This window comes from Panthera leo, chromosome B4 (genome assembly GCF_018350215.1).
Source record: "Panthera leo isolate Ple1 chromosome B4, P.leo_Ple1_pat1.1, whole genome shotgun sequence".
NCBI classification, from domain to species: Eukaryota; Metazoa; Chordata; class Mammalia; order Carnivora; family Felidae; genus Panthera; species Panthera leo.
This window is the reverse complement of record NC_056685.1, coordinates 120347754-120374007: the sequence shown is the minus strand read 5'-3', so window position 1 is coordinate 120374007 and position 26254 is coordinate 120347754. Positions and strand designations below refer to the sequence as shown.

The following is a 26254-nucleotide window of genomic DNA, read 5'->3' as shown; positions in this document are numbered from 1 at the left end:
ACACATGATATCTAAAGAAAAGTTCAGTTTCTCTAGTCCTTCAAATTGGTCCATATGGTTATTAACTCAAGTTTGAATCAGGCCAGAATCTATTCTACTCTAATGAATTGATATCTTTATGGTCTCTCCTGGAGGGGGCTCAAAACTCCCTCCCATTCAGGATTTCCTTCCTATAACCTAGTTAGGAACTTCCAGAATGCCACATAGCAGACTCATATCATTTATGGAACTTGGGGTTAGGAGACTAATTCAACATGCCAAGTAAGAGTTCAAAAGACCCTGAACCTGGGTCACCTGGGTGGCTCAGTTGGTTAAGTGACCAACTCTTGACTTATGCTCAAGTTATGATCTCATGGTTCATGAGTTCGAGCCCTGAGTTGGGCTCTGTGCTGACAGCATGGAGCCTGCTTGGGATACTTTCTCTCCCTCTCTCTGCCCCTCCCTCTCTCTCTGCCCCTCCCCAGCTTGTGCCTGTGCATATGCGCTCTCTCTCTCTCTCTCTCTCTCAAAAGAAATAGACATTAAAAAAAGATGGGGGCACCTAGGTGGCTCAGTCGGTTGAGTGCCCGACTTCAGCTCAGGTCATGATCTCACAGTTAGTGAGTTTAAGCCCCACATTGGGCTCTGCTGACAGCCTGTCAGCACAGAGCCTGCTTCATATTTTCTGTCCCTCTCTCTCTGCCCTGTCCCCGGCTTGTACTCTCTCAAAAATAAATAAACATTTTATAAAAAAAAAAAAAGAAAGAAAGAAAGAAAGAAAAAAGACCCTGAACCTAGGCTAGAACTAAGTGGCAGATGTAATTAGTGTTCACTCAGTAATCCACATGCTCCCCTTCATTCCGCAGCCACCTCTGAAGTTAGGTTGGGACTATATGGCTAGTGTAGGTCAATGGACTAGAAGCAGAGATGACAGTGTCATTTCCAAGTGGGGCCCCTTTTGCATGGTGATATCAGAGGTTATATGTTCCAAATGGTGAACTACAAGATGGTGAGTGGAGAAAAAATAAATCCTAGATACCTGAGTGACTGTCTGAAACAAGTTTCCAGTCTAGTCAATTAGTATACATAAGAGAGAAACAACATTTGCTGTTAAGCCACTGAGATTTGAGACTTATTACCACACTATCCCTAGGGAAATGAATCAGTTCAAGAGAACTTGTGAAGATAAAATTAAAAGAGACTTCAGCGTCCATTAATGGTAGGCTATGTAATTCAGATGAACCTTCACACTAGAAAAGCTGAATAAAATTTATTTATTTTTTAAAATATCTGCTCAACAGCATTGGAGACTCATAGAGACTCCAAAATTGGAGACTCATTTTTTCACTTCATAGAAGTGAAAAATTACCTGGTTACCATCTGGCCATCTGGACAAAGATAAAAATCCAGAGAAATAATCCTGACATTTGAGGCCAGGGAGCATTTGTTAATTATAACAAAGCCAGTGTTTGATAGCTGAGCAGTTTGATGGCTGGGTATAGAAACAAAAGTTGGATGCTAGTAGAGCACGGTAGTATGGGTTGGGACCACGAAGTTTTGTACTCTAGGAGTAAAGTTGAATTGAAACTACTGAGCATTCATGCTGCCTGTAGCCCAGCTTCAAATCATCTGGGTGGCCCAGAAGATCTCAGACTTTGCAACTGGAAAGTCTTTGGGCTCTTGGAAGAAGCAAACAAAAATCCTTTCTGGAGAGGGAGAGAGAAAACCAAAAGGCATTATTTTAAATCTAAAATCATTTCTACAAACAACTTTTCAAATACAATTTTGGATACAGACCAACATAAGGTAATGTGAACAAGAATTAGCAAAACCAACAGAAAATGGAATCACATGGTCTCCAGATATTGGCACTGATCAGACTTTAAAATAATTATCTTACTGCTTTCTAGAAAATAAAATACAAGATTGAAAATTTCAGCAGAGAACTGGAAATATTTTTTAAAAGACAGCAGAATTTTAAAAGAATCATTAGAAGTTCTAAAAGTAAGAATACAATAACTAAAATTAACAACACAATGGATTGTTTTTTTTTACCAGATTAGACCTTGCTGAAGAGAGAAATAAAGAACTTAAAAATAAATCAGAAGAAGATATCCATGATGACACAGAAAAAGGAAAAAGCCTGGAAAATATCGAAAATGTAGAAGAGATTTAGAAGAGACTGTCCCATACACCGTCCAGCATCTATTTAACTGGACTCTTAGAAATTGCACAGAGATGAAGCAAAAGCAATACCAGAAGAGAAAGCAGCTAAAATCTTCCCATAATGGATGTAAAACATTGAGCCACAGACTGAAAGCAAAATTAAATGGATTTGGCAGGGAAGAGAGAGAGAGAGATTTACTTTTTTAAAAGTCCAAGGTGACTCCAAGATTTCTAGCTCCAGCAAAAGCTTGATGTGATGAGCTAAGAAACACAGAAGGAACAAGTTTGTTGGGGTCAGCAGGAGGCAGTGTAAAAGAGAAACAGTAGGTTCCAATTTTCATCTGCTGAATTTAGCATCTATACAGGGATAGGAAATGTGTCATAATTTCTTGAATAATTTTTTTGGGGGGGTCATATTTAGGAGTCTCCAAGGCTTGCATTCTCTAAAAAGGGCCAGTCAAACCTTTCTTGTGTCAACAATCTGACACTCTCAGGTTTTCCCTTCCCTTCTGCTAGAAGCTATGGTTTGCTTTCAAGGGCTGATCTACAGATGGATATTACAGCAAATTGTACGACTTGAAAACTGTATCTGCCTGGTGTTCAAATGTAATTACCTGTACAATGCAACCCTTGGAAAACCCATCACAACAAAATAATGTGTTTTCATTTTTAACACCATGATCCAGAGCTTCATAGGGTTTTTTCTGAATATTAGAAGAGCAAGTTACAGGAACCCTACATGCTTTGACTTATCAAAATGTGGACTTTCTGCATATGACATTGACCTTAAATGATGGAGCAAACACAACTTTGTATTGCAATCTGTACTACTACCTTAGGGATTGTCATGAGTTTTTTAAATAGTTGTTTGACTTTATTAACAGAAGAAAAAATAAAACACTGGCTACCATAAATTTCTCATTTTTTTTTTTACTTAGAAAACAGCACGAGTTTCACAATAAATTCTGGCTTATGGATGAAAATTATATAGCATGCTTTTTCTTCAACAGAAGAGTCCCAAAAAAGGTTGCAAGATGATAGCTAATGTTTATTGAGCACTTTCTACATGCCAGGAACTGTTCTATGGGACTTACATGCATTCACCCATGAAATACATTTAAAAGTATATAATAACATAAATTATATACGATGATATATTGGATATTATTTACTAGAGAGTCAGGCAATTCCTTTTTACTCTCAAAATTATTCTTTTTTAAAAATACACTACAACTCTGCTAGTACAATAAGGGACCAGAAATGTATATAGAAGAAATTACAAAAAACACTTTATAATAATAAGCTACAAGTAAAGCTAATTTTTTCTTTAATATTATATTTTTCTTCCAAAAGTAGAAATGAAAATTTCAAACCAATAAACAGGAAAATAATTTTATTTTCAAACAATCCTTTATGCGCCAATTTAAATTTTTTTTAATGTCATTAAATTTTGAGATTTATCCAGAGAGTATCCATGCTATTGCCTTATGTGATCAAAGATGAATTTTTCAGCACTGTTGGTCTAGTTGTCACAGGTGTTTTCTGTCATGCTCTCATTTCATTTCCCTATATAATTACTGCCATATTATTATGGTTTTCCTCAGTAACATTCCAAATACACTCATTAGGAATACTTCAATCATAGTTGTGCGTAGTTTGATCAAACTTCCAAATATGACCAGCAGAAATGTCTAAAGACATACATTTTTTAAAACAGAAGACTCTTTCAAGAGAATTTTACCTAATAAAACACGTGAACCAATTTCTTAAATTACTAAATATCTTAAAGATGTATAAGTAATTTGGGACATTATTTACTTAACTAAATTCTTGATATTTTGAAGGGTTGAAATTCAGCCAAACCCTTCTTTACTTCTTCTCAACCATTCGGGACACCAGATTCTTAGAAATTTAGCCATCTTATTCAGCTTTTTCCCTTTTCATTGTTCCTTTTCTTTCTTTCCTTTTTATTTTCTTTTTGTGTTCTTTTCTTTTCTTTTTTATGTTCTAACCTCTCTCTGAACCCAGGATCTTTGAATCCAGCCCCTGCTACAATGACAATGCTTTCTGCCATAACAAACCAGATGTTGATATTCTGGGCATCATCTGGGCAGATGTTTCCCATTCTCCATGCCTGCCAAAATAGGGAATTATCCACAAGACCACCCTCTCCATTTTCAGTTTTCATTATTAAAAAAAATGTGCCTTCTCTATACTGAGGTGAAAACTTCTTCCCCAAGACTGCCACCTATTTTGGACCCTGTGAATCTCAGCCCTGGCCCTCGGACAAATCAATATTGTGTTGCTTTAGCTTTCTTAGTTGTAAAATGAAGATAATAAATGTATGTCATAGAGGTGTGGAAATGAAATGAGAATGTTTATAAAGCTCCTGGCACGATGCAGGGTCCCCATGAGCAATCACCTTTATTAGGAATAGGAAACCCTCTTCTGCGTGGCTGCCCTCAGAAATGTGATGACAGCTCTTGTTTTCTCTGCTCCAGGCCAAATATGCTCAATTCCTTCGATTTTTCTTTGCATAGCATGGTATTGTCTCCCTTATTCTTCTAGTCATTCCTTTCTGAATAAGTTCAGAGCTTTGAGAACTGAACTTTGAGAACTCTTCTTTGAGAAGAGTCTACTGACAATCCAAAAATATTATATTTTTATACCCATTTTGTCAACTGAGAGCAAGCTCCATACCCATAAGTGTCATTGCAAGATATTTTTCTTTTCTCTTCTCTATTGCTGGTCAGGTTTCCTTTCCTCCCCCTCCTATCTCCAGTGTCCCCATATTGACTCTCCGGCAAGCCAGGCTATGGGGAAGGTAATAGGTATGGATACTTTCTGGTTCTAAGGTGAGGAGAAGATGGAAGTGCCCTTCAGACACTAGGCTGTGTCTGAGAAGTTTCCCTCTTCATTCTGGTAGGATGTCAGCTCTTCCTCATCGAGGGTCACTCCTCTCTGTCTTCTCCATTTCTCCTTCTGGACTTCGCAATTCTGGGTGGTGGCACCATAAGACATCTTCTTTTTGGGACTTGCAAAACTCTCATGGTTGAGTTCTGTCTCCTCAGCTAACTCATCTTGGTCAATGATTCCACACTTCTCCTCAGAGAGATTCTCAGGGTCAGCCCATTCCTGTTTCTCCCCAGAAGCAAAGACCCCATAGAAGATCACGCCACTGTAGTGCACCAGGGCAGCTATGAGGAACACATTCTGCCATTCCTCACGAGTCTAAACAAGGAAATACAGTACCAATTAATGTGTTTTAACCAAAAATAGAATTTTTTTTAAATTTATTTTGAGAGAGAATGATATCAGGGGAGGGGCAGAGAGAGAGGGAGAGAGAATCCCAAGCGGGCTGGTGCACTGTCAGCACACTACCCGATGCTGGACTTGATCTCACAAACTACAAGATCATGACCTGAGCCGAAATCAAGAGTCAGGCACTTAACCAACTGAGACACCTAGGCACCCCTTAACCAAAAATAGAGATTAACAGTAGGTTCTAGAGGCTTTCACTGGGACAAAAACTCCTGCCCACCCCAAAGGCAATGCTGTGCATCTAGGAAAGACGTAAGTCAGAAGCACGCCCAGGAGCCAAACAGAATTTGAGTGTTTAGAAAATGAATGTTAAGGGAACGTCTGGCTGGCTCAGTTGGCCAAGCAAGTGACTTTTGATCTTGGGGCCATGAATTTGAGCCCCATGTGTAGTGTAGAGTTTGCTTAAAAAAAATTTTTTTTAACGAGTTAACACTACAATGAATATAGAAATTACAGACTACAGTACATGTGCTTTTTTTAATTTATAAAAATACTTTTTAATATAAATAATATGCAAAAATCCATGCAGCACCATTTCACAGGTCTTTTAAATATACAATGTGGTTTCCCTTCACATGGTAGTTTAAATTAAACTTGCTTTAGAAACCACCATTTTAAATATCAGACATCTCCTTCTTGCTTGCTGTTGGATACATAACAATATTTGAACCATGAAAATGCTGACTCTTAGCTGTCAATAACTTACTTATAATCATATTTTCTGTGTAAATACAGTAAATCAAAAAATAATGGGAATTTGTGTGTAAAGTTAGAAGAAGTTGGGGCACCTCTGTGGCTCAGTCTGTTAAGCATCTGACTCTTGCTTTTGGCTCAGGTCATGATCTCACAGTTTGTGAGTTCAAGCCCCACAATAGGCTTTGCACTGACAGTGTAGAACCTGCCTAGGAATCTCCTTCTTTCCCTCTCTCTCTGTCCCTCCCCCGTGCTCTCTCGCCTGCATGCGCACTCTCTCTCTCTCTCTCTCTCTCTCTCAAAATAAGTAAAATAAACTTTAAAAAATACATAGTTAGGTGAAGTTAATATCTGAGATTTATTAGTCATGTTACCCATCCCATGATCTCATGAACAGTGAGGAAGAACCTAGATCTTCTGCCTCTAAAATCCCCAAATCCACCTTCATTTTCTATCAAAAAATAAGAAAAGTTAACCTACACTTTCTCCTCCAAGAAGCTGGAAGATTTTCTGAAATCATATTAGTAATAGACAATCCAACTAAGAAAATAGTTGAGTAAAAACTCCATAGAATCAAAAAATTCTTATTTGTGGAAGGCAGCATCCTAAAACCTTTTCAACGACAGAGATTAAGAAACCATGTGGCCCGTGATTGAACTCTGGATAGATCTGGGTTCCTCCTCTATACCCACCCTCGTCTGAACACACAAAGGCTCAGTAATGACTGAGTGCCACACCCTTGTAGTTCTTATGTAGGGCCATTAATGTATTGTTCATTTGCTTCATAATAAGGAAGTCTAACAGCACTAATATCTTTACGCTGGAACATGCTAAGTAATAGATGGAAACAGGCTATAAAGTTTAATTGCTTAGAATTATAAAGCAATCTTGGGTAAATTATTTATCCTGAGTTATTGCCTCAGTTTCTTCTTTGTGTCTCTAAATAGTCCTTATGATGATCGCTTCCCTCTCCCACGCCCCCCAACACACGCCCGTTTTACTTCTCTGTTGAGAAAATGTGGAAACAAACATCAATCAGCCCTATTGCCATCAATAAATAATAATTTTTTTAAAAAAATAAGAAGGAAGAAAAAAAGAACTTCAAATGACTCAGCCAAGGTCAAGGACATACACATTTACAGTCTGGGGCAGGGCCTTGAGGTCTCAAATCTGTATAGTACTTCAGTCCTCTGATACTGCAACCCACAGCCCCAAAAGAGAACATTACCTTGTGCTTGGTCATTGCACCGACAATGAGGGGACAGACCATTCCAGAGAGAGTTCCCACTCCATTTGAGATCCCCATGAGAATGCTGGCATAGCGCGGGGCAATGTCCAGGTGGTTGACGTTAAAACCTACAGTGAAGCCAAAACCTCAAAATCAGAGTCAAGAACATTTTGGGAACTACACAGCTTTTCCCAACTCTCATCAATCTATTTGGTTTCCTCTGTGATATGGCCAATGGATACCTCTACCGAGAGGGCTGGGTTGAGGATTGTCAGGCTGTGTCTGCACAACACAGAAAGATGTGCTGTGACTGATTAGCAATGGCTCCCATGGGTTCTCCGTGGGGAGAATTAGGACACCTGTGCTTGTAAGTTTGGAACTCCAAAGTAACCGTGTTTGGGGCAATACTGAAAAATTGAACGGATCACACTTAGAGGAAACAATCACACTGTTTACAGTTTGATTAGAACCAGATGGGACCTCATAATACCCTCCTTCCCAGTCCTCAACTCACTCCCAAAAGGCCACCCAAGGTAAGCCTGTCTTAGATGTTGCATGGCACAGTGGAAAAGGTACTTTTTTGATAACAAACAGTTGCACAAACATTGGCGGAATCCTCTGTAACTTACAAGAGACTTTCACATAATACTTGACCTGGAGTCTGTAAATCTGGATCCGAGTATTACTTCTACCACTTAAGTAATTTTTAGGCCTTTGTTTTCTCCTCTCTAATATGGGGATAAAATGACTATTTAATGCACAAAGATGCGGTGAGATGAGCCTCAGGAAATGCATATGCAAAAGCCCTTGGCAAGCAGCTAAGCTCTGCTAACCAGTGACCACTACACCTGGGACTCCGCCCACTGCTGCCACTGGGCTAAGTGTCTCCCTCTTTTGAGGTCTTGTATCAAAAGATAATGCTGCTAGGAGGGGTAAAATAATAAGTTTCCAACACCTCACTATTTACCTGTTTATCAATAGAGAAGAATGAGTGGAATGAAGGGGGAGGAGTGAAGACAGGGGAAGGGGCTCGGTTCTGAGAGAGGAAGCCACCAGCCCTGGGAACCAACTCTATCAGTAGTGCCCAGGCGTGCATTGTAGAGTTGAACAGACCTGCCTCCGGCAGCTCAATTGAGATGCAAACCTGGACAAAGGATTTAAACTTTCTGAACCTCTGCTTCTTCATCGATAAGCAGGAATAATCATTCTTATAAAATTGTTGTAAGAATTCAGTTAAATAACATATGTTAAATACATGGTACATACAAGTAAAAACCAACATGTATGTTTCTTATGGGTGGTTACCCATCTGTATCATTTACCACCATCTTCCCTGAACTGGCAAAGTGCTTGGTACATAGTACACACTTGATAAATAATTATTTAGTTACCCATTTGAGCCATTGAAATTACAGCAGGGGATTGTAGGTTTTGTTTATTCATGTTTTTGTTTTCCTTTGCCTTGCTTTTTAATTCTCTATTCTGTGCAAAGAACCTGAAAATAGGATTTAAAAAAAATTTTTTTTTTTCCTGATCTGGCACATTAGTTGTTTTTCCCTACCTCCATTCAGGGAGAATTTTGAGAAAAACTTTTTTGCAATAAATATACCTTCCTTTCAGATCCAAGTGGCAGACCATCAGAATATAAAACAGCTGCAAGATTAATTAATCTTACTGTTGATTTGCAAGCGATAAACACTTTATTAGAAAAGAACCCAGAGATAAGAAGCAATTAATATGATCGTTGAGTATTATATTCTGATACAAAGCCTAGGCATCTGTGCTCAGCTAAAGATAATGTGAGAAAAGCCACTTAGATTTCTAGTTGCACAATCCTGGTGTTTAGAAGAAAAAATTCATTGAGAAACTGAGCTATTGATAGATTATTTTGTAGTGGATTAAAAAAAATACACACAAGCTGAGAGAGTCTGTCTTCTCTACATAGGACATTTTTTAAAGTATCACCCTTCCTAATCTCACCTGTCTCAGCTCTCTTGTTGATAATCAATTCCCTAATGGTACCTCTCTTCCTGGCATCCCAAACCCCTTATAAAGTTGGCATATAGTAGGTCCTGAGGAATCACCATCCACCCAGGGCCATAGTCCTTCCCACAGTGTCACTGTTCGGTCAGATAAACCTTCCCCCCACCCCACCCCCATCCTAGCTACTCAATTTATGTGGGCAAGTTAAGTCACCTTTCTAAGCCCCAGTGTCTTCGCTCTGGTAAAATGGATATAGCAAAATCCTTCTCATAGACTTGTCAGGAGGATTAAAGGAGATATGTCAAAAAGTTGCTAGGATTGAGTAAGTGCTAAAAAAAGAATGGCAGAACTGTTTTTTAGTATTTTGGGTTTCTCTCCTTCTGATCATGGCATAATTGGCAATCCAGGAACAATGTGAAATATTTCATTACTGCTGAGGACAGGATATGAATCCCTTTCGCATCATAGAGCTATCAGGGGAAGTTGTTCCTCAACATCTACTGGAAATAAGTCATGATTGCCCTATCTTTGCTGCTCAAAGTATTGACCAAAGATCAGCAGCAGCAGCATCACTGAGGAGCTTGTTAGAAATGCTAAATCTCAGGCCCCAACCTGAACCTGCTGAATCAGAATCTGCATTCTGTAAGATGCTAGGGTGATTTGTGTGGGCATGAAAGTTTGAGAAGCCCTTGGCTAAAGTGTATAATAACTGAACAACACGATTCACAATACTGAATACTTATTAATTTTGTTGTGCATCTGGCACTGCTAGGGGTTTCAAACACTTTATTTCCACTAGAATGTAAACTTTATGAGGACACCATCTGATTTTTTCCACTGCAATATCCCTTGTGCTGAAAACAGCACCTGCTCATAGGAAGTATGAGCAAATGCATGAATTATCTGAAGTTCATTGCAATCTCCCAACAACCCTGTGAGGTTGTCATTATACCTCTCCAATTTCTGAGTGAGGAAACCAGGGCTTGAGAATTTAAATGAATTAGCCAACTTTTCCTTTTATAAGTAGCAAGTAGTAAAGAGAAACCTCAAAATCAGGTCTATGCAAGGGAACCTGGGTGGCTCAGTCAGTTAAGTGTCTGACTTCTGCTCAGGTCATGATCTTGTGGTTGTAGGTTTGAGTCCCACATTGGGATCTGTGCTGACAGCTCAGAGCCTGGAGCCTGCTTCAGATTCTGTGTTTCTCCTTCTTTCTACCCCTCCCCCCACTCACAGTCTGCCTCTCTGTCTCAAAAATAAATAAACGTTAAAAAAAATTATTTTTTAAATCAGGTCTATGTACCACCAAACCCAAGTTCTTGGTTGCAAGCTACTTTTAAAATAGAGGGTTTCACCCCTAATTTTACTGTTTAACAGCTCTATTAATTTGAAAAGATCACATCTTTATTTTAGGGTAGTTTAGAAAACTAGAGGTTCCATATTTCCCTGTCTTGGGACATTCGTCCTCTGATCTTTCAGGCAGCCTGGAATGGTAAAAAGAGCACGAACATGGAGACAGCCAGAAATGCACCTTACTTGTTCCTTTGCCACCAATTGTATGCCAGTAGAAAAATACCTACTTTTTCTGAGTTTTAGGTACCTCATCAGTAAAATAGTGGTATTATCCACTTCCTTCACAGTGCTGTGAGATACACATGATATTTGTAAACTGTTCTGTAAGTGATCACTGTCAGTGTTACCGTATGTTTTAAGGGTAAAAAACAACTAAATTTTACTTTTTCACCCAGTTTTGCATAGGGAGCTTCTGACGCCTGTAAGACAGGGCATGATAGCACCCTGACCTGTCACACAGTTGGTCTCTGCTCCTGTAAAACAAAGAGACTGATGCCACCTAGGGTAGTGTGAGAATTACACAGAGGGCTTTGAACAGTCCCAGGCACAGAGTTGTGCTTGGTCAAAGTTAGCTCTCACTGTCATCATTATTATTCTTACTATGTACTCTCGCCTGTTGGGAAAGTCACTTCCCCTCTGCATTTCCTTCTTTAGAAAATGAAAGCCATGGAGAAGACAAAAGCTTCTAAAGACGCTTTCCACTCTAAAAAAACTTCTGACTTTATGGGACTATGTCAAATGACTACATCATGTGACTTTTGAGCTAATATTAGCCATCTCTAGTTAGAGGGAGGATAGAAAATCAAGAGCCTCTGTGAGGAAGAGTGACCTGGTCCTGAAGTATCGAGTGGCACTTAACCCAGGACACATGCTTGTGCCTCTGCCCACAGCTCAGGGGCGTTGCCTGCACTTTATGTCTTCTTCAAAGCAGGGAGGTAGGGGCAATTCCAGCTTGCCTAGGCTCCTAAGCCTAGTCCTCAATGATCTTACAAAGTCATTCCCACATGATGAAATTCTCTAGCCAGTAGCCTGCTCCTTGGGAATGGCCTGGCTACTAAAGGAAAGTAATACAATATTTTTTTCCTTCCTTCCTCCCAAGACTTGCTGAATCTGTAGAAAAGATTTGGAAAACCAAAGGACACCTCACCTGAAATAGCAAAGCCACTAAATCCTACAGCAAGCACCAGAAAGGAGATGGCTACCCCTTTGGTATGGGAAAAGCCAACCACCAGGAGTAAGGTTGCCTCCATGCCAAAACCTGCAAATGCAAACAGCAGGAAAAAAAATATTGTTTTCATGTCAGTCAGCTCAGTTCACAAATTTATCAAATAAGAATCTATTCATATTTCCATGGACCTAATTTTTTAGTATGTACATTCTGGCACATTGCTTACAATATTACCTGGGTGCTTCATCACTACATGACTACGCTAATATTACCCCAGTGTTCTGTGAGCCTTCCAACATGTGTCTTGGTGCACGTTGAATACTGAGAAGTTCCAGCACATTCCAATGATGCCCCTGGGATGGGGGATGTTTACTATCAGTTGCTTCATGGGTAGTTGCCCCTGCCATTTCTAAATACTAAAACTCTCTTATATACTGTCAGTGATCCCCTCTTTGGTTATGTAAGTTATGGCCTCTCACAGAAAAATACAATGACAACACTCTAATATATATCACCAGAAATGACCAGAACGCTGTAGAGAATATCAGAAACAAAAAGCAGATCTTCATCTCTTGTAAAGCATAAGGCAAAAATTTTCCCTTTCAGAAGTTCACCAAGCTCTCAAGCCTCTTTATAAAAGCCATGAGACATTTGCACAGAAATAAAGCAGAACAAAAGTACTTTCTGTTCCTTTCATTCTAAATAACTGAATCCAGTACAATAAAAAAGGATGAAGAAGTTATGAAGATGTTCCTTCTCACAAAACACACACCACACACATACTCACACACACATGTACACACACTCGAGTTCAGCCAACAGCAGACAGAAAGAAGATGTAAGTGCCATTTCCAGGTATATGAAGTGCCCTGGGGTACATGAAGACAATGATGCTTCATTCTGGAGACTGTCTGCTGATTCCAGACATCTCCACCCGACTGTCCTGTAGTCACCTCAAAGACCATAACAGATAGAATTAATCTATCAACCTATGTTTATAACCCAGACTTTAGATTCAGACAAGCCTGGGTTCCGGTTCTACCACAAAACCACTAATTATGTGACCCTGGACAAGTCCCTTCACCCCTTAGATGCCTCATTCTCAAAAATGGGGTTAATGATACAACCTTGTAGGATGCTGGAAGAGTAAATAAAATTGGGTATGTAAGGTATCAAGTGCGGTCCCTGTCACATGAGCACAGCTCAAGTCAACCAAAAGTGGGATGCCTGGCTGGCTTAGTCAGTGGAGCATGTGACTCTTGATCTTGGGTTTTGAGTCATACCCCACATTGGGTGTAGAGATTACTTAAAAAAAAAAAAAAAGACTTAAAAAAAAAGTCAACTAAAAGTCAAATGTTCAAATCACAGAATCATCTTGGACACTTCTCACTCTTCCTCAGCTTTCACATACAAATCTGTAGGTGTCAAATGTGACCTCTTTTTATCCTCCTCCGCTGTCTTGGTCCTGGGTCCCACTACTTCTCACCTGGACAAATTCAATACCTCCTTTATTGGTCTCCCCACCTCTTCCTCTGACCCGTTCTCCACATCACTAGCTCTCTAAACTACACATTGACTCCATTGCCCTTTTGCTTAAAACTTTTGTCAAGGGTCACACGTTATCAGTATAGCACTTATAATAAACCCTCCTGCTGGTCCAGGTTCATCTGCCAGCCCTCACCGCCCTGCCCCTGCCCCCTATAAAGCTTTCTGTTGTAGTCGCATAAATCTATGAGCATTTCCTACTCACAACACTGTTTCATCCCCCTGACATATTTTTATAGGCTCTTCCTTTGCCTGCAATACTCTTCTCCAGCCACTTATTTCTCTTTTTCTGGAGCAACCTTACCATCCTTTAAAGGCCATTTCAAATATTACTTCTAGGAAGCATCTCTGACAACACTGCCCTTCCCCACACTGGTGAAGCTGACATCTCCTTTTTATTCCTCATATTACAGAAACTTTCAACATTGCTTTGTAATTTTTCGTTTATGTTTCTGGCTCTGCCACAAACTGTGACGTTATCCAGAAAGATACCAAGTATGTAGCACAGAGCCTGGCTAGCATGTAGCGGGCACTCAATAAATAATGGTTAATGAATTAATGTAAAGGGAAGAAAATGAGACCCGGAATCAAGACAGTTAGATTGAAATACAAGCTAAAATACCTTTTGTAGAACTTGGTGAATTCCTTACCTTCTGAGTTTGTTTTCTCAAAACTATCATAGAAACAGAGCAAGCATCAGTAATTGTTTTAGATGGCCATTCAAAGAGAATCAGATGAAATGGGGAACAGTGGTGCTTTTCAACTGGTGGCTTTATACCACTACTACTTGTTAATTTTGTTTCAAGATTTTAAATTATACATAGGGAAAAATTGCTAGTATTTTATATACTAACTAAAAGTGCTTTTGAAGTGGCCCATTTTAAATAACAAGGCATCTTGCTGAAACTTTTTTTTAAATTTTATTTATCTGTTTTGAGAGAGAGAGAGAGAGGAAGAGAGAGAATGTGCATAAGCCCACAGGGGAGGGGAAGAGAGAGAGGGGGAGAGAGAGAATTCCAAGCAGGCTCCACACTGGCAGCGCTGAGCCTGACACAGGGTTCGAGCTCACAAAACATGAGATCGTGACCTGAGCAGAAATCAAGAGTCTGACGCATAACCGACTGAGCCACCCAGGTGCCTTTGGCTGAAACTTCTTTTATCTTAGTACTCTAGACAAAGGTTGTAAGGAAAAATTAATTCCCCCAAAGAATTAGAATGGAGACATTTTGTGAAAAATAAAACTTACAAATGACACACTGGTTCATCTATAAGGGGGAAAAAATGATCTTTGCCAAATAGTTAGTAGATTTCCAAAGGACGGGGTGGGGGGGTGGGAAAACATTTAAGAGCTTAAATAGTTTCTGTCTATAGTGAAAAATGCTAGAGATAGGACGACTATGTTCCAGGAGCTTAAGGATAAAATTTGAACGTCAGAGGTGATCAAAAGACCTTGAAAGTGAACCTATTCAGAGCTGACCAGAAAAACAGAACTAGGATTTAAAGGTCTGAGAAAAATGTTCACTTCATATTAAAACAATCTAAAGTTCACACAGGCAACCGATGGAGCCAGACTAGAATTTTTTACCTCAGTCACACTTAACAAGTACCATAGAGGGAAGTACAAGGATTTGACATCTGTTTTCGAGGATCTTGGAAATGTGCCCTGACTGAGAATGAACTAGAACAGACCTTCATGTCTTAGGTGATCTGTGTGTTTTAAATGATTCTAGCAGCAAACATCCCTTGCCTATGGAAAGAAAAGAAAGTGACAGACTCTAGCAAATGTGCGATCCTTCTCAGATGAGAAATGTCCTCTATATTTCTTCTTAGAGAGTATGAAACCAACTAAAATTACCTATAAGATCATGCAAGTGCTTCATTATGTCCAAATCCATCTGGCTTGTTCAATGATGGCACAAAACTCTCTCCTCATGTATTTATTTCTAGTCTAGCATCTTCGTATATAAGCAAAATAAGACAACGATTTTTTAAAACATTCTATGTAGAACTCACTGGTCCTGCTATTTCAAAATATAAAATGACATGACAAGATATGCAAAGAGGTTTTGAGGGTTTTGTTTTGTTCTTTAAGATGGGAGAGAGGCTAGGGAGGTTCTATGTTTGTGTTCTAGTTTTGGTGGGGTGGGGGGAAGAGATCTGCTTTCAACAGTCACTTTGTTAACACTTTAAAATCTTTGAGAATTCTCACCACCCCTCCTCCCAATGCCAACACTATCGATTGTGGAGGATCAATGGGTGAAGTGATTGGGGCAAAATTAGACACAAACAAGACATTCCTATAAAGTATGTTCAGAGTCTCCAAGACATCTGGCTTTAGAAAAGTTTGTACAAGTGGAATTGAAATCCAGAATTTTCTTTCAAATTCCAGGTTAAGAGGTTGCATATTTTTGGCCATGGGAAATACACTTGAATAGCAAATACTTATTGAATGCCTCCTTAGAAAAACTTCGATTTTGTTAGTGTCTTAAACACAGAAGAGGAAAAATGCATTATCTACCAAAAACCTTCTATAGGTTGGATCCATGCTAGGTGCATTTGTACATTGTCTCATTTAACATTTGTAATAATCATTGAAAGAAAATATGATTATTCAGATTTTAAAGAAGAAAGTTGGGCTCAGAGAATTTAAAAATCCACCCAATTTTCTCCACCTCCATTGACACCACTTTAGTTCAAGTTACCATCTTCTCTTGAAAGAGTAACCAAAATAGCCTCCTAACTGCTCTCCCTTCTTTTACTTTTGTGTTCTACCTTCTATTCAGATTTGAAAATATAAGTCAAATCATGTCACTTTCCCTGTTTTAAACCCTCTACTTGCTTCCCAGGGCATTTCAAATAAAACACAAGCTCTGCACGTGTCTACAAAGCCTCCCAAGATCTGGCCCTCATCAAGCATTCTGGTCCCATCTCCTGTCACTCTCCACCTCACTCCTTAGGCTCCAGCCATTTTGAATTTCTTTCCCTCTGCTCTCTAACATGCCACATTAATGCCTGCCTCAGGGCCATTGCACATGCTATTACTGCTGCCTAAAATGCTTTCCTGCAAGAGGTATAATAAGGTACCAATCAAGTGTATGCATGGGCAGGAGCAGTCACTGGAAGCTGATGTAGACTTCACAAGAAGGAGGATGAACTCATGTGGAAGGATGTGTGGATAGGACTGGGTGAGAAGTGAAGGTGAGCATAACTCACAGTCAAGAGCAAGGGAGTAAGCAAAGTCAGAGGTGGAAAAAGATATCCAGGGCCTACTGTGGAGGGCTATTCAGCTGGAGTACAATGTGGTAATCAGAGGAGTGGCTCCTGTGTGAGTTTCTGATTGCTGCTGTAACAAATTATCACAAATTTACTGGCTTAAAACCATACAAACTTATTACTGTATAGTGCTGGAGGTCAGAAGACTGAAATGGGTCCTAGAGACCTAAAATCAGGATGTTAACAGAACTGTGTTCCTTCTGGAGGCTTTAGGGGAAACTCCATTCTTGCTTTTCCCAGCCTCTAGAGCCCACCTGCACTCCTTGGCTTGTGGCTGCATCACTCTGATATTTGCCTCTACCACCATATCTCCTTCTCTGGCTCTGTCCCTCCTGCCTCCTCTTGTAAGGAACTCTGTGATTGCATTGGGTCCACCCAGATAATCCAAGATCATCTCCCCATCTCAAGGTCCTTAACTTGATCACATCTGCAAAGTTCCTTTTATTATATAGGGAAACATAAGCACAAATTTTGGGAATTAGAACATGAACATCTTTGGGGGACCATTATACTGTCTACCTCAGCTACCTTGAATGCAGTGCCTCAGAGCTTGACCTCTCACCTTCCAGAGAGCAGATCCACACCTGCCAACCTTCAGTCTCCTATAGAGAAGTTCACATCAATGGCAGGGCCAAACATCTCTGCCTGGGACCAACAGTCAAACTGCTGGAAGAACTGATGCCAATAGGCTATTCCCAAGCTCCCTGGTCAGACTTTATACCTGAAATGCTGTTGGATCAGATTATGTCTGCTCTTGCGTAGCCTTCATATAATCTTCACTTTTAAGTGGTCCTGACCCATCTAATCTAGAGTGACTGTCCACCCCTTCCCTCCTTTCCAACTTAATATTGCAGCTGTGACCTTTCACCCATAGATGGCACTGTTCTCCACCTCCTGCTTGCCCATCCTGACCCCAATGCCCTGGAGGAGTAGCTTCACTGACTGGGACAATGAGCTCAGACAGAGATCTTGCACAGGATCTGCCATGAGCAAGTCACTTTATTTTACCCCAGTTTCTTCACTGTAAACCACAGTGAGGACATAGCTTAGTGTCTAACACAGAAAGCATCCAATAAATCCTAATTTAAACACAAAAACAAAAAAAAAGGTTTAAAAAAGTGGAAGGTTTAAAAAAAGATGAGCAGTTATAAACATTGTAGGGGTTCATGATTACCTTTACCTCCCTCTTTAGGAAAATCACCCAGCTTCTAATTTGTCTTTGCAAAATCAAAACATAAAGCAGAAACTAAATAAAACAGAAAAGAGTTTGTGTGTGTGTGTGTGTGTGTGTGTGTGTGCGCACGCACATGCATATGTTAAGAAAGAAGACTATTCAGAGGAAATATTTTTCTTGTATTTCTTACCAAAACCTGTATATACAGAAAGGGATAAACTGTATATACAGAATAATTCTGTATATACAGAATAAACTACAAAAGCAAAGGATTATGTGTATGGGAGAATATATGGGAAGGATAAACAATAAAGATATATCACAGGAAATCAGTTTGCTTTGGCTTAAGAGTAAATGAAAGAAACATTTCTACAGTTGGAGGTGAGTACTGATCTATCAACTAAGTTGTCCTATTTCAGGCTGCACAAGCTGGATGACCAGTTAGCAGGGGTATGATGGACACTCAAGTATCTGCTGGGGGATGGATTTAGGGGCCTTTAAGGTCCTTTCTAATGATTATACAGAACCCCCAAAATATGCTGTGCAGTTCATCTCATTCTGTAAAGGCTACTTAAGCCACCTATGAAATCCACAGTACCTCCACAGTTCATGATTTTTCTGACAGCAGTTGTGGTCAAAATTTTTCTGCTTCTTAAATAATCAGCCAATTGTCCTCCAATCGGCACAATGATGGTCATAACCATGTGTGGGACTGCTGACAAGAGACCCACCTGGAGAGAAATAAAAAACAATGAGCTATTTTTAGCTGCTTCAGACAGATGCACTTCCCCAATTCCTTGCCCACTCCCCACCAAGTTTAATCATCTAATTATATGAGACCCAGATAGGCCTGAATTTTATAATAAATAATGAATGAGTGAATGATCTTAAGTATAGACCTGTCTCTCCCACCAGACTGGAAGCTCCTTGAGGACAGACCTGACTTGTATTCATCACAGAGGCCCCAGCACCTGCCAAAGGGCCCAGCACATAGTAAACACTTGGCACAAAGTGAGCATTCATGGATGGCTTCATGGATGGCAACCACTATACATATATATATATATATATATATATATATATATGGCTCCTCCATGGTCACCCCGGACAGTACCTGGGCTATGAAAACATCTACCTCTACTAGGCCGCTGTTCTTTTCCTGTAGGAAGGTGGTTAATTCTTTCATGATGATGGCTATGTTTCACCATCTACACCTTTCCTCCCTGAAACGCAGACAATCTAATCACAGTGGCTGGAGACATTGAAGGAGGTTTTTTCTAAACCATACAAGCCAATGGTTGTTATTGCTATAACTACCATTATGGAGAGTAGGGTGGTCTGCAAAACAAGCTTTAAGTCTCTTACTGCTACTCACCAAGTACATTATAAGGGGAAAAAAACCTTCTTGCCTTCAAATCTTTTTATTCTTACCTAATATGCAGTTCATGAGTTTAGCTTCAAAAAAACCTTTGAGATAGAATAGAACATAAATCTTTAAAAGCAGCTTAAAACATCTTTGATCCTTACAAAGAAGAAATTAAATAGCTATGTATACTGTGCCCAGAACGTACAATTTGTCTGATCTCTAGGGTATTAGGTGTCACAGAACTGTTATGAATTTTGATCAGCAATTTAATTATTTTATCATGCAAAGATTTTCTCAGTAGAAGCAAGAAATTTAAGGTTAAAGAACATTAGAAGCATCTATGTGTTTACCTTACTTATTGCAAATCCAAAGACCTCTTCAAAATAAGCAGGCTGACTTATTAACAGCAAATAAAAGGTCCAGCTTCTGCAAAAATTTGCCACAATGATTGCATAAACTGGCAACGATGTGAAAAATTTTTTCCATGGTGTGTTAAATTTCTAGAGAGTAAAAATACCAGATTTTTAGTGACTATATTGACATATTTTTTTTTTCTTGAGAGGACAACACAATCACTAAGAGAAGTAGAAAAGAGGCAAGTCTTCATCTGTCCATCTCTACTTACACTGAGACTAACCACGTTGGCTCCTTCTCCTATACTTGTCTCTATGTAGGTCCTCTCCTCACTGGATATTGTTGGGTGAGCAGCGGGACATTCATAGGCCTGCAGCAGCCAAAATGTGTACCAAATAATCCCAAACATACCTGCAGTAAAAAACAAAAGGCTTAATGATATGGTTTCCTGGCCTTTTGTCTCTAAATTTTCCAAATCTCAAAATATTGCCATATAGCATGACGTTCATCTAGAAAGAAGTATTTCTTTGCTTTTCCTGTTGTTGTTGTTGTTGTTGTTAGCTTGTATTTAAAGAAAGGTAATATTATTCCCATTAAGAAAGTAACTTTAATACAAACATTAAATGAATCATAAACAGACAAGTATTCCACTTACATGATAAACTTGTTTTAATAATCTCTATTTTCATATAGTAAATTCTTTTTTTAATGTTTATTTATTTTGACAGAGAGAGAGAGAGAGAGAGAGCAAGCATGGGAGAGGCAGAGAGAGAGAAAGAGATTGCCAGGCAGGCTCCATGCTGTCAGCACAGAGCCTGACGCAGGGCTCAGTCTCACTAATGGAAAGCTCATGCATGACCTGAGCTGAGATCAAAAGTCAGGCACTTAACCAACTGAGCTATACAGGCACTCCATTCATACAGTAAATTCTTAGCCAATCCCAATATACAATAAAATTCCATCTCTATGAGTCAACCATGGGAACTCATAAAGTCAAATTACTCACCATAAATATAAAAGACAGAGGCCCATCCAATGTACTGTACCAACACCCCAGCCAGAGGCATGGCAATCACTGCCCCCGCATAGGAACCTAGAACAAGGAAACATGGATGGAAACTTAGCAACAGTCACTCATGCCGCCTCAGGTCATCTCGAGTTCCTGCTGAGATGATGAATCGAATGGAGCGAGAGTCACAATGCGCTTGTGCAGAAGGACAAACTCCCAGGGTGCCTTACCACAGGGCTTCCAGCAGAGAAAGATCACCAGGTGCCCTTTAACTACATCCAGGTACCATGGAGGAATGAGACAAAGATTGCTTGGGCACAGCAATTTGGAATTACATGAAAAAATAGAAAAAAGCGGTGAGAAAACTCTCAGAGAAATTTGAAAAATTCAACCAGGTACAATATTTTTTTTTAATGTTTGTTTTATTTTTGAAAGAGAGAAAGAGAGTGTGACCAGGGGAGGGGCAGAGAGAGAGAGGGGGACAGAGGATCCGAAGCCGGCTCCACACTGACAGCTGGGAACCCAAGTCTGACACGGGGCTCGAACCCATGAATCATGAGATAAGGACCTGAGCCTGAAGTCAGACACTCAACCAACAGAGCCACCCAGGCCCCTGGGAGAGCCACCCAGCCACCCAGCCACCAGGTACAATATTATGTACTGAAGACAGCAAGCAAAGGCACAAATAGATCTGCCTTTCAGAGTTCACAGTTCAGAAGAATTATCACCTAGGTCTTTAAATGAGGGACTTCAAGCTATTAAGAAATCAGGGTTTTTAGAGTCTTGATTTTTTTTTTTTAATCAGGAAACAGTTCTATTCCAGGATGGCAGTGTGAACAGGATGGCTCCTCTCTCCACCTACCTCCGGAATGGGCATATGTTTAAGTTTATTTCTTTGTAAATACTTAACCTTGTAAATACCTATATGTGGATGTTTGTCTTGTCTAGACAAGATAACAAAAGCTAGAGGTCTGGTGTCCACTATGCCCTACAGCTCCGTGATATCTGCTGTAGAAACATGAGCCCTGAAAACTCTTAATCAATATTAACTGAATCAAAGAAACAAAAAAAATTACTACCTGAAACTCCCTCTGGGCTGTGAATGAAAAAATTCTTGCTCTGAAAAAGTGAGTAGCAACAAGATATTCTATATCTCAGACCTCAGTGCTAAGGAAGACCTTCAGGAAATGGGAGTTCGGGGATCTTCCCAGAGAAAGAGATTAAATTCCATCTTTCCAAGCTGGGACTGACTGGCCAGGAAAGGCCCAACCTGGAATCTCAAATCTGAGCATCATGACACCTGAGGGAGCCTCTCAATCTGTGGGAATCATTTTCCTCAGATAGAAGATGGGAATGAAATCTCCATCTCACACAGTCATTTTGAGAATCAAATAAACTATGTCTGTGAAGATGTTTTGTAAGCTGTAATTAGAGCTGCACAAACGCCAACTATTATGTTACTGTAATGTACAGAATGACAATGCATTTTTTTTCAACCTCATACTTCCTCAAACCAGGAAGACAAGCATTCCAAGGCAATTGTTTAGAAAGAGCTGCAGGTCTAACTCTGCTGTGGGTGTGGAGAAGGTGGTCTTTCCTGGGCCAAATTTCCTGGAAGTGAGGGGTAGGGAAATGCTAGGGATAGGGAAGGTCAGGGAATAACCACCACCAGCTAAGATGCATTGGATGCTTTGTGTGTGCCCTCTACTAGGTTGAAGATTCTAGACCCAAGATTGTATTTAACCCTTTTTTCAACCTTTTGGCATTGGTACCAATATCATCCCCATTTATGGGAGAAACCAAGGCTGGGTGAGGGGAGGTAAATTGTCTGAGGTCACACAGGTGTGAGTGATAGGAATCCAGAGTCTTTATCCTTAACTATTTAATAATTCAGTCCTGCCTCCTCCACTTAAATATGCCCATTATTTCCTCATATTAGGAAGCATTCTTTCATGGAGGACATTTTACACTTGAAACTGTCCTTCCCTGTCTAGTAGAGAAACTCTCCCTCATCCTTCTGGACATGGCTGAGCGTCATCTCCTGTCATGCCCACAGCCTCTGAGCATACCCCCATGGGGTGTACCACCAAAACTGCCCTAGGGGAGCTGACTGTACCTTGATCCTTCTGTGGGCTGGCTCCCCAGTTCTGTCCTCACTAGCTGGGAGAACTTACTTGACTCGATAGTTCCTAAAGTCCCTGTCAACTCCAATATTTTTTGTGTAAGAACCGATTAACCCCAAATCTGGGTTTCCTTCTAATGACATTTCTCTTTGGCTGTTCTTTCAAACCAAGGCTACACCTTAGCCAGGAAAAGTAATAAAGCCTATGTCTTTGATCAGGTAACTTTCCTTGAGAGTCAAACCATTTCTCAAATCAGCCCTTTGAGGGTTATAAAGACACTAAGAATGGAGAGTGGCAGCTAGTCATTCTTGCTTTGCAGGCAAATCAAAATGAAAAACCTTACAAATAAACCATCCAAAGAAAATAAAGTCAAGGATCTGACAGTTCACAAGGTCAAAATCTTATATTCTTCTAGAGCTAGCACAAGGTCAGTAGTGGAAGGGGAGATGATCCTGAACTACAAGTGAGAGGAGAAAAATGGTTTCTAAGGACAAGAGAGGCTAAAGATACAAAGACATCTCGACCTTGCATGTAGTTCCAAACTAGGCATAAAATAGGTACATTGGTGAATATTCACACCAAAGTCCCAAAGATTCTATATTATTATTATTATTATTATTATTATTATTATTTAAGGAGGTAAAGAGAAAGAGCAAGGGAGAAATAAAAGATTCACAGAAATTAAGAGGAAACTTTATTTCTCTCTTTAGCTAAGGAATACAAGTTAGTTTCTCTTAGGAAAGGCACACTAGCTTGAAAAACTAGACAGAACTAAATTCTGATCCTAATTTTGCTGAGTCCCCATTGTAACTTTCATGGCCTAAAGCACTTTTGTCTTCCTGGGCCTCTTCCCACATAAAAAAAAAAAAAAAAAAATATATATATATATATATATATATATATATATATATATATATGAAAATATATTTTACAACTGTGTTGATGGTGTCAGCATGCACTGTCCTTGTTCAATTATTGAAGGTAGACCCTTCAAACACCGATTATTTCAGAAATTCATAGAGGGCCAGTCCCCAAAACATGACCTGGAGTGAGACAACCTTAGCAAGGTGAAGTTTGGTGACCCAGGAATTAAAGTCACATCACTACTTAAGGACCACTAACATACTTTCAGGTAAGATGGATGGCCTCCATTTTCATCTGGAATGAAATGGCAAAAATTAATTAAAAGACCTCTGTGACAATGTGTACATAGTAATGCAGTGAGGAATGTTCTGAATTAAGAACCAGGTGGTACAGGGGTGCCTGGGTAACTCAGTCAGTTAAACGTCCAACTCCTGATTTCAGCTCCAGCCCCACATTGGGCTCTCTGCTGTCAGTGCAGTCTGCTTCAGAGCCTCTGCCTCAATCTCTCTCTGACCCTCCCCCCATCAAAACTAAATAAATGAATGTTAAAAAAAAAAGAAGAAGAATCAGGTAGTCTAGCTCCCCTTCCATACCCCGTGTAAACTTGGATCTTAATTTCTGTTCAATGAAACTAAACTATAAACTTTAATTTCAGTTTCTCCATCTGTAAAAAGAAGAGGAGCAAAAGGTTTGATGATTCTCTCTCTTCTGCTTTTGATCTTGGCAAATATCATTTGTTGGCTAATTCGACTACCACATCCTTCTTTTTTACCTTTCTCTACTAAAGGTGCTGGAAAAGCTAGCTTTTCCTAGCTGCCTCTGTAGATGATAAAGCATTGATGCAATTAGGGCCAATGGCGTCACTTTGGGGCTTCTATTATGTGAAAAAAATAGACTGTACCTAGTAGGATCTTTACTTGAAGTCAAAGCATTCCTAAGTAAAACTTGCTATTCTAATACACTTACCACAAAAAGAGGTTGTGGCCAGTCGGCTTCTCTCCAAAGGTGGTGCCCACTTACTCCACATCCCGTGGCAGGCTGGGTAAGTCACACCCTGGCAAAACAGTTGAAAACAGACTATTTTATTTGACCCCAGTTTCTGTTTGTTTAAAATATAGATCCTGCTTCTTTAAGACAGGCTACAACATAAAAGCCCAATTCATAAATACCAAGTAGCCTGTGTCAGCTATTTTAACTCACAGCACAGATGCTGAAATTTGAATATCAGTTCAAATGTAAGAATGGTGGGGAATGGGGAAAAGGTCTTTATATTTCATATTATTATAGAATATCAGTATAGAAAGGGACTTCTGCAATCAGTTGATCCATCCCCTTATTTCAAGATACAGAACCTGAGGTTAAGCAGCATTCAGTGACTACACTCTAGTCTTCATGGCTGTTAATAGCATATTCTTTCCACCCATCATTATTTTCTAAAATGCAGTATATGTCCCTCTAGTGGGACTAGAGTTAAATTTGAGTTGCTACAACAACCTACATTTTTTTAAGTTTATTTATTTATTTGGAGAGAGAGAGAGAGAGCACAAGCAAGGGAAGGGCAGAGAGAGAGGGCGAGAGAATCCCAATCCACATTGTCAGTGCGGAGCCCCAATGCAGGGCTCAAACCCACTAACTGTGGGATCATGACCTAAGCCGAAATCAAGAGCCAGATGCTTAACCAATGGAGCCACCCAGACGCCCACAACCTACGTTTTTTATCATAATTGGTGCATGTATATTCTAACAGGTTTTAGAAAAAAATGTAACTGGCACATCAAACCCATGATTTCAAAGATATTGTTGCTTATGATGAGGTTCTTTTGGGGTGTGGGTTTTTTTTTAATGAATTGATCTAGGGAAACACTGTAGGTAAATAATAGTACAAATTGTATATGGATATGACAAAAGTGACAAAGGCTAGAGGTGAATGACTGAGCTTGGGAAACACTGCTCTACATCAGGGCTTGAGAAACTATGACCTGATTTAGCACACCATCCGTTTTTGTACTACTCATGAGGAAGGACTAGTTTTCACATTTTTTTTCTCAACTCACATTTTTATTTTCTTATTTTTTATTTTTTCATTAATTTTTTTTTTAGAGGTGCCTGGGTGGCTCACTTGATCAAGCATCTGACTCATGACTTCAGCTCAGGTGATGATCTCATGGTTCATGGGTTTGAGCCTCCCCCCCCCCACCCTCCGTTGGGCTCTGAGCTGAGAGTGCACAGCCTGCTTGGGATTCTCTCCCTCCCTCTCTCTCTGCCCCTTGCCCCCCACGCTCTCTCTCTTCCTCTCTCTTACAAATAAATAAACATTTAAAAAATTTCTTTTAAAATAAACTTTCTTTTTAATTCCAGGACCGGTAACATACAGTATTATGTTAGTTTCAGTTGTACAATATAGTGATTCAACAGTTCTATACATTACTCAGCATTCATGGTTTTCAAGCGAGTAAAAACAAATTGAAAGGAGAATAATATTTCATGACATGTAAAAATCATATGAAATTCAAATTTCAGTGTCCAAAAAGTTTTATTAAAGCTTGGCCATGCCCATTTGCTTACATATTGTCTCTGGCTGCTTTTGTTCTACAACGGCAGAGTTGAGTAGTTGCCCCACGGAACATATGGCAAAGTCCAAAATATTTACCTTCTGGC

The 26254-nt window shown here is 39.7% G+C and overlaps 1 protein-coding gene across 1 annotated transcript in view; it reads right to left on the bottom strand.

Annotated features, from left to right (window-relative positions):
* Nucleotides 1-3568: 3568 nt before the first annotated feature.
* The window catches only part of SLC17A8 (solute carrier family 17 member 8), a 37208-nt gene continuing 14522 nt past the window's right edge, over nucleotides 3569-26254 (bottom strand). Inside the window, exons 5-12 of the mRNA XM_042948336.1 lie at nucleotides 24563-24650; nucleotides 20607-20693; nucleotides 19872-20011; nucleotides 19597-19746; nucleotides 18479-18611; nucleotides 11868-11978; nucleotides 7388-7515; nucleotides 3569-5376 (exon numbers count right to left, since the gene is read on the bottom strand). Of these exons, the coding sequence (XP_042804270.1) occupies nucleotides 5032-5376; nucleotides 7388-7515; nucleotides 11868-11978; nucleotides 18479-18611; nucleotides 19597-19746; nucleotides 19872-20011; nucleotides 20607-20693; nucleotides 24563-24650 (1182 nt within the window). The 3' untranslated portion in view covers nucleotides 3569-5031. The remainder of the gene's footprint in view (nucleotides 5377-7387; nucleotides 7516-11867; nucleotides 11979-18478; nucleotides 18612-19596; nucleotides 19747-19871; nucleotides 20012-20606; nucleotides 20694-24562; nucleotides 24651-26254) is intronic.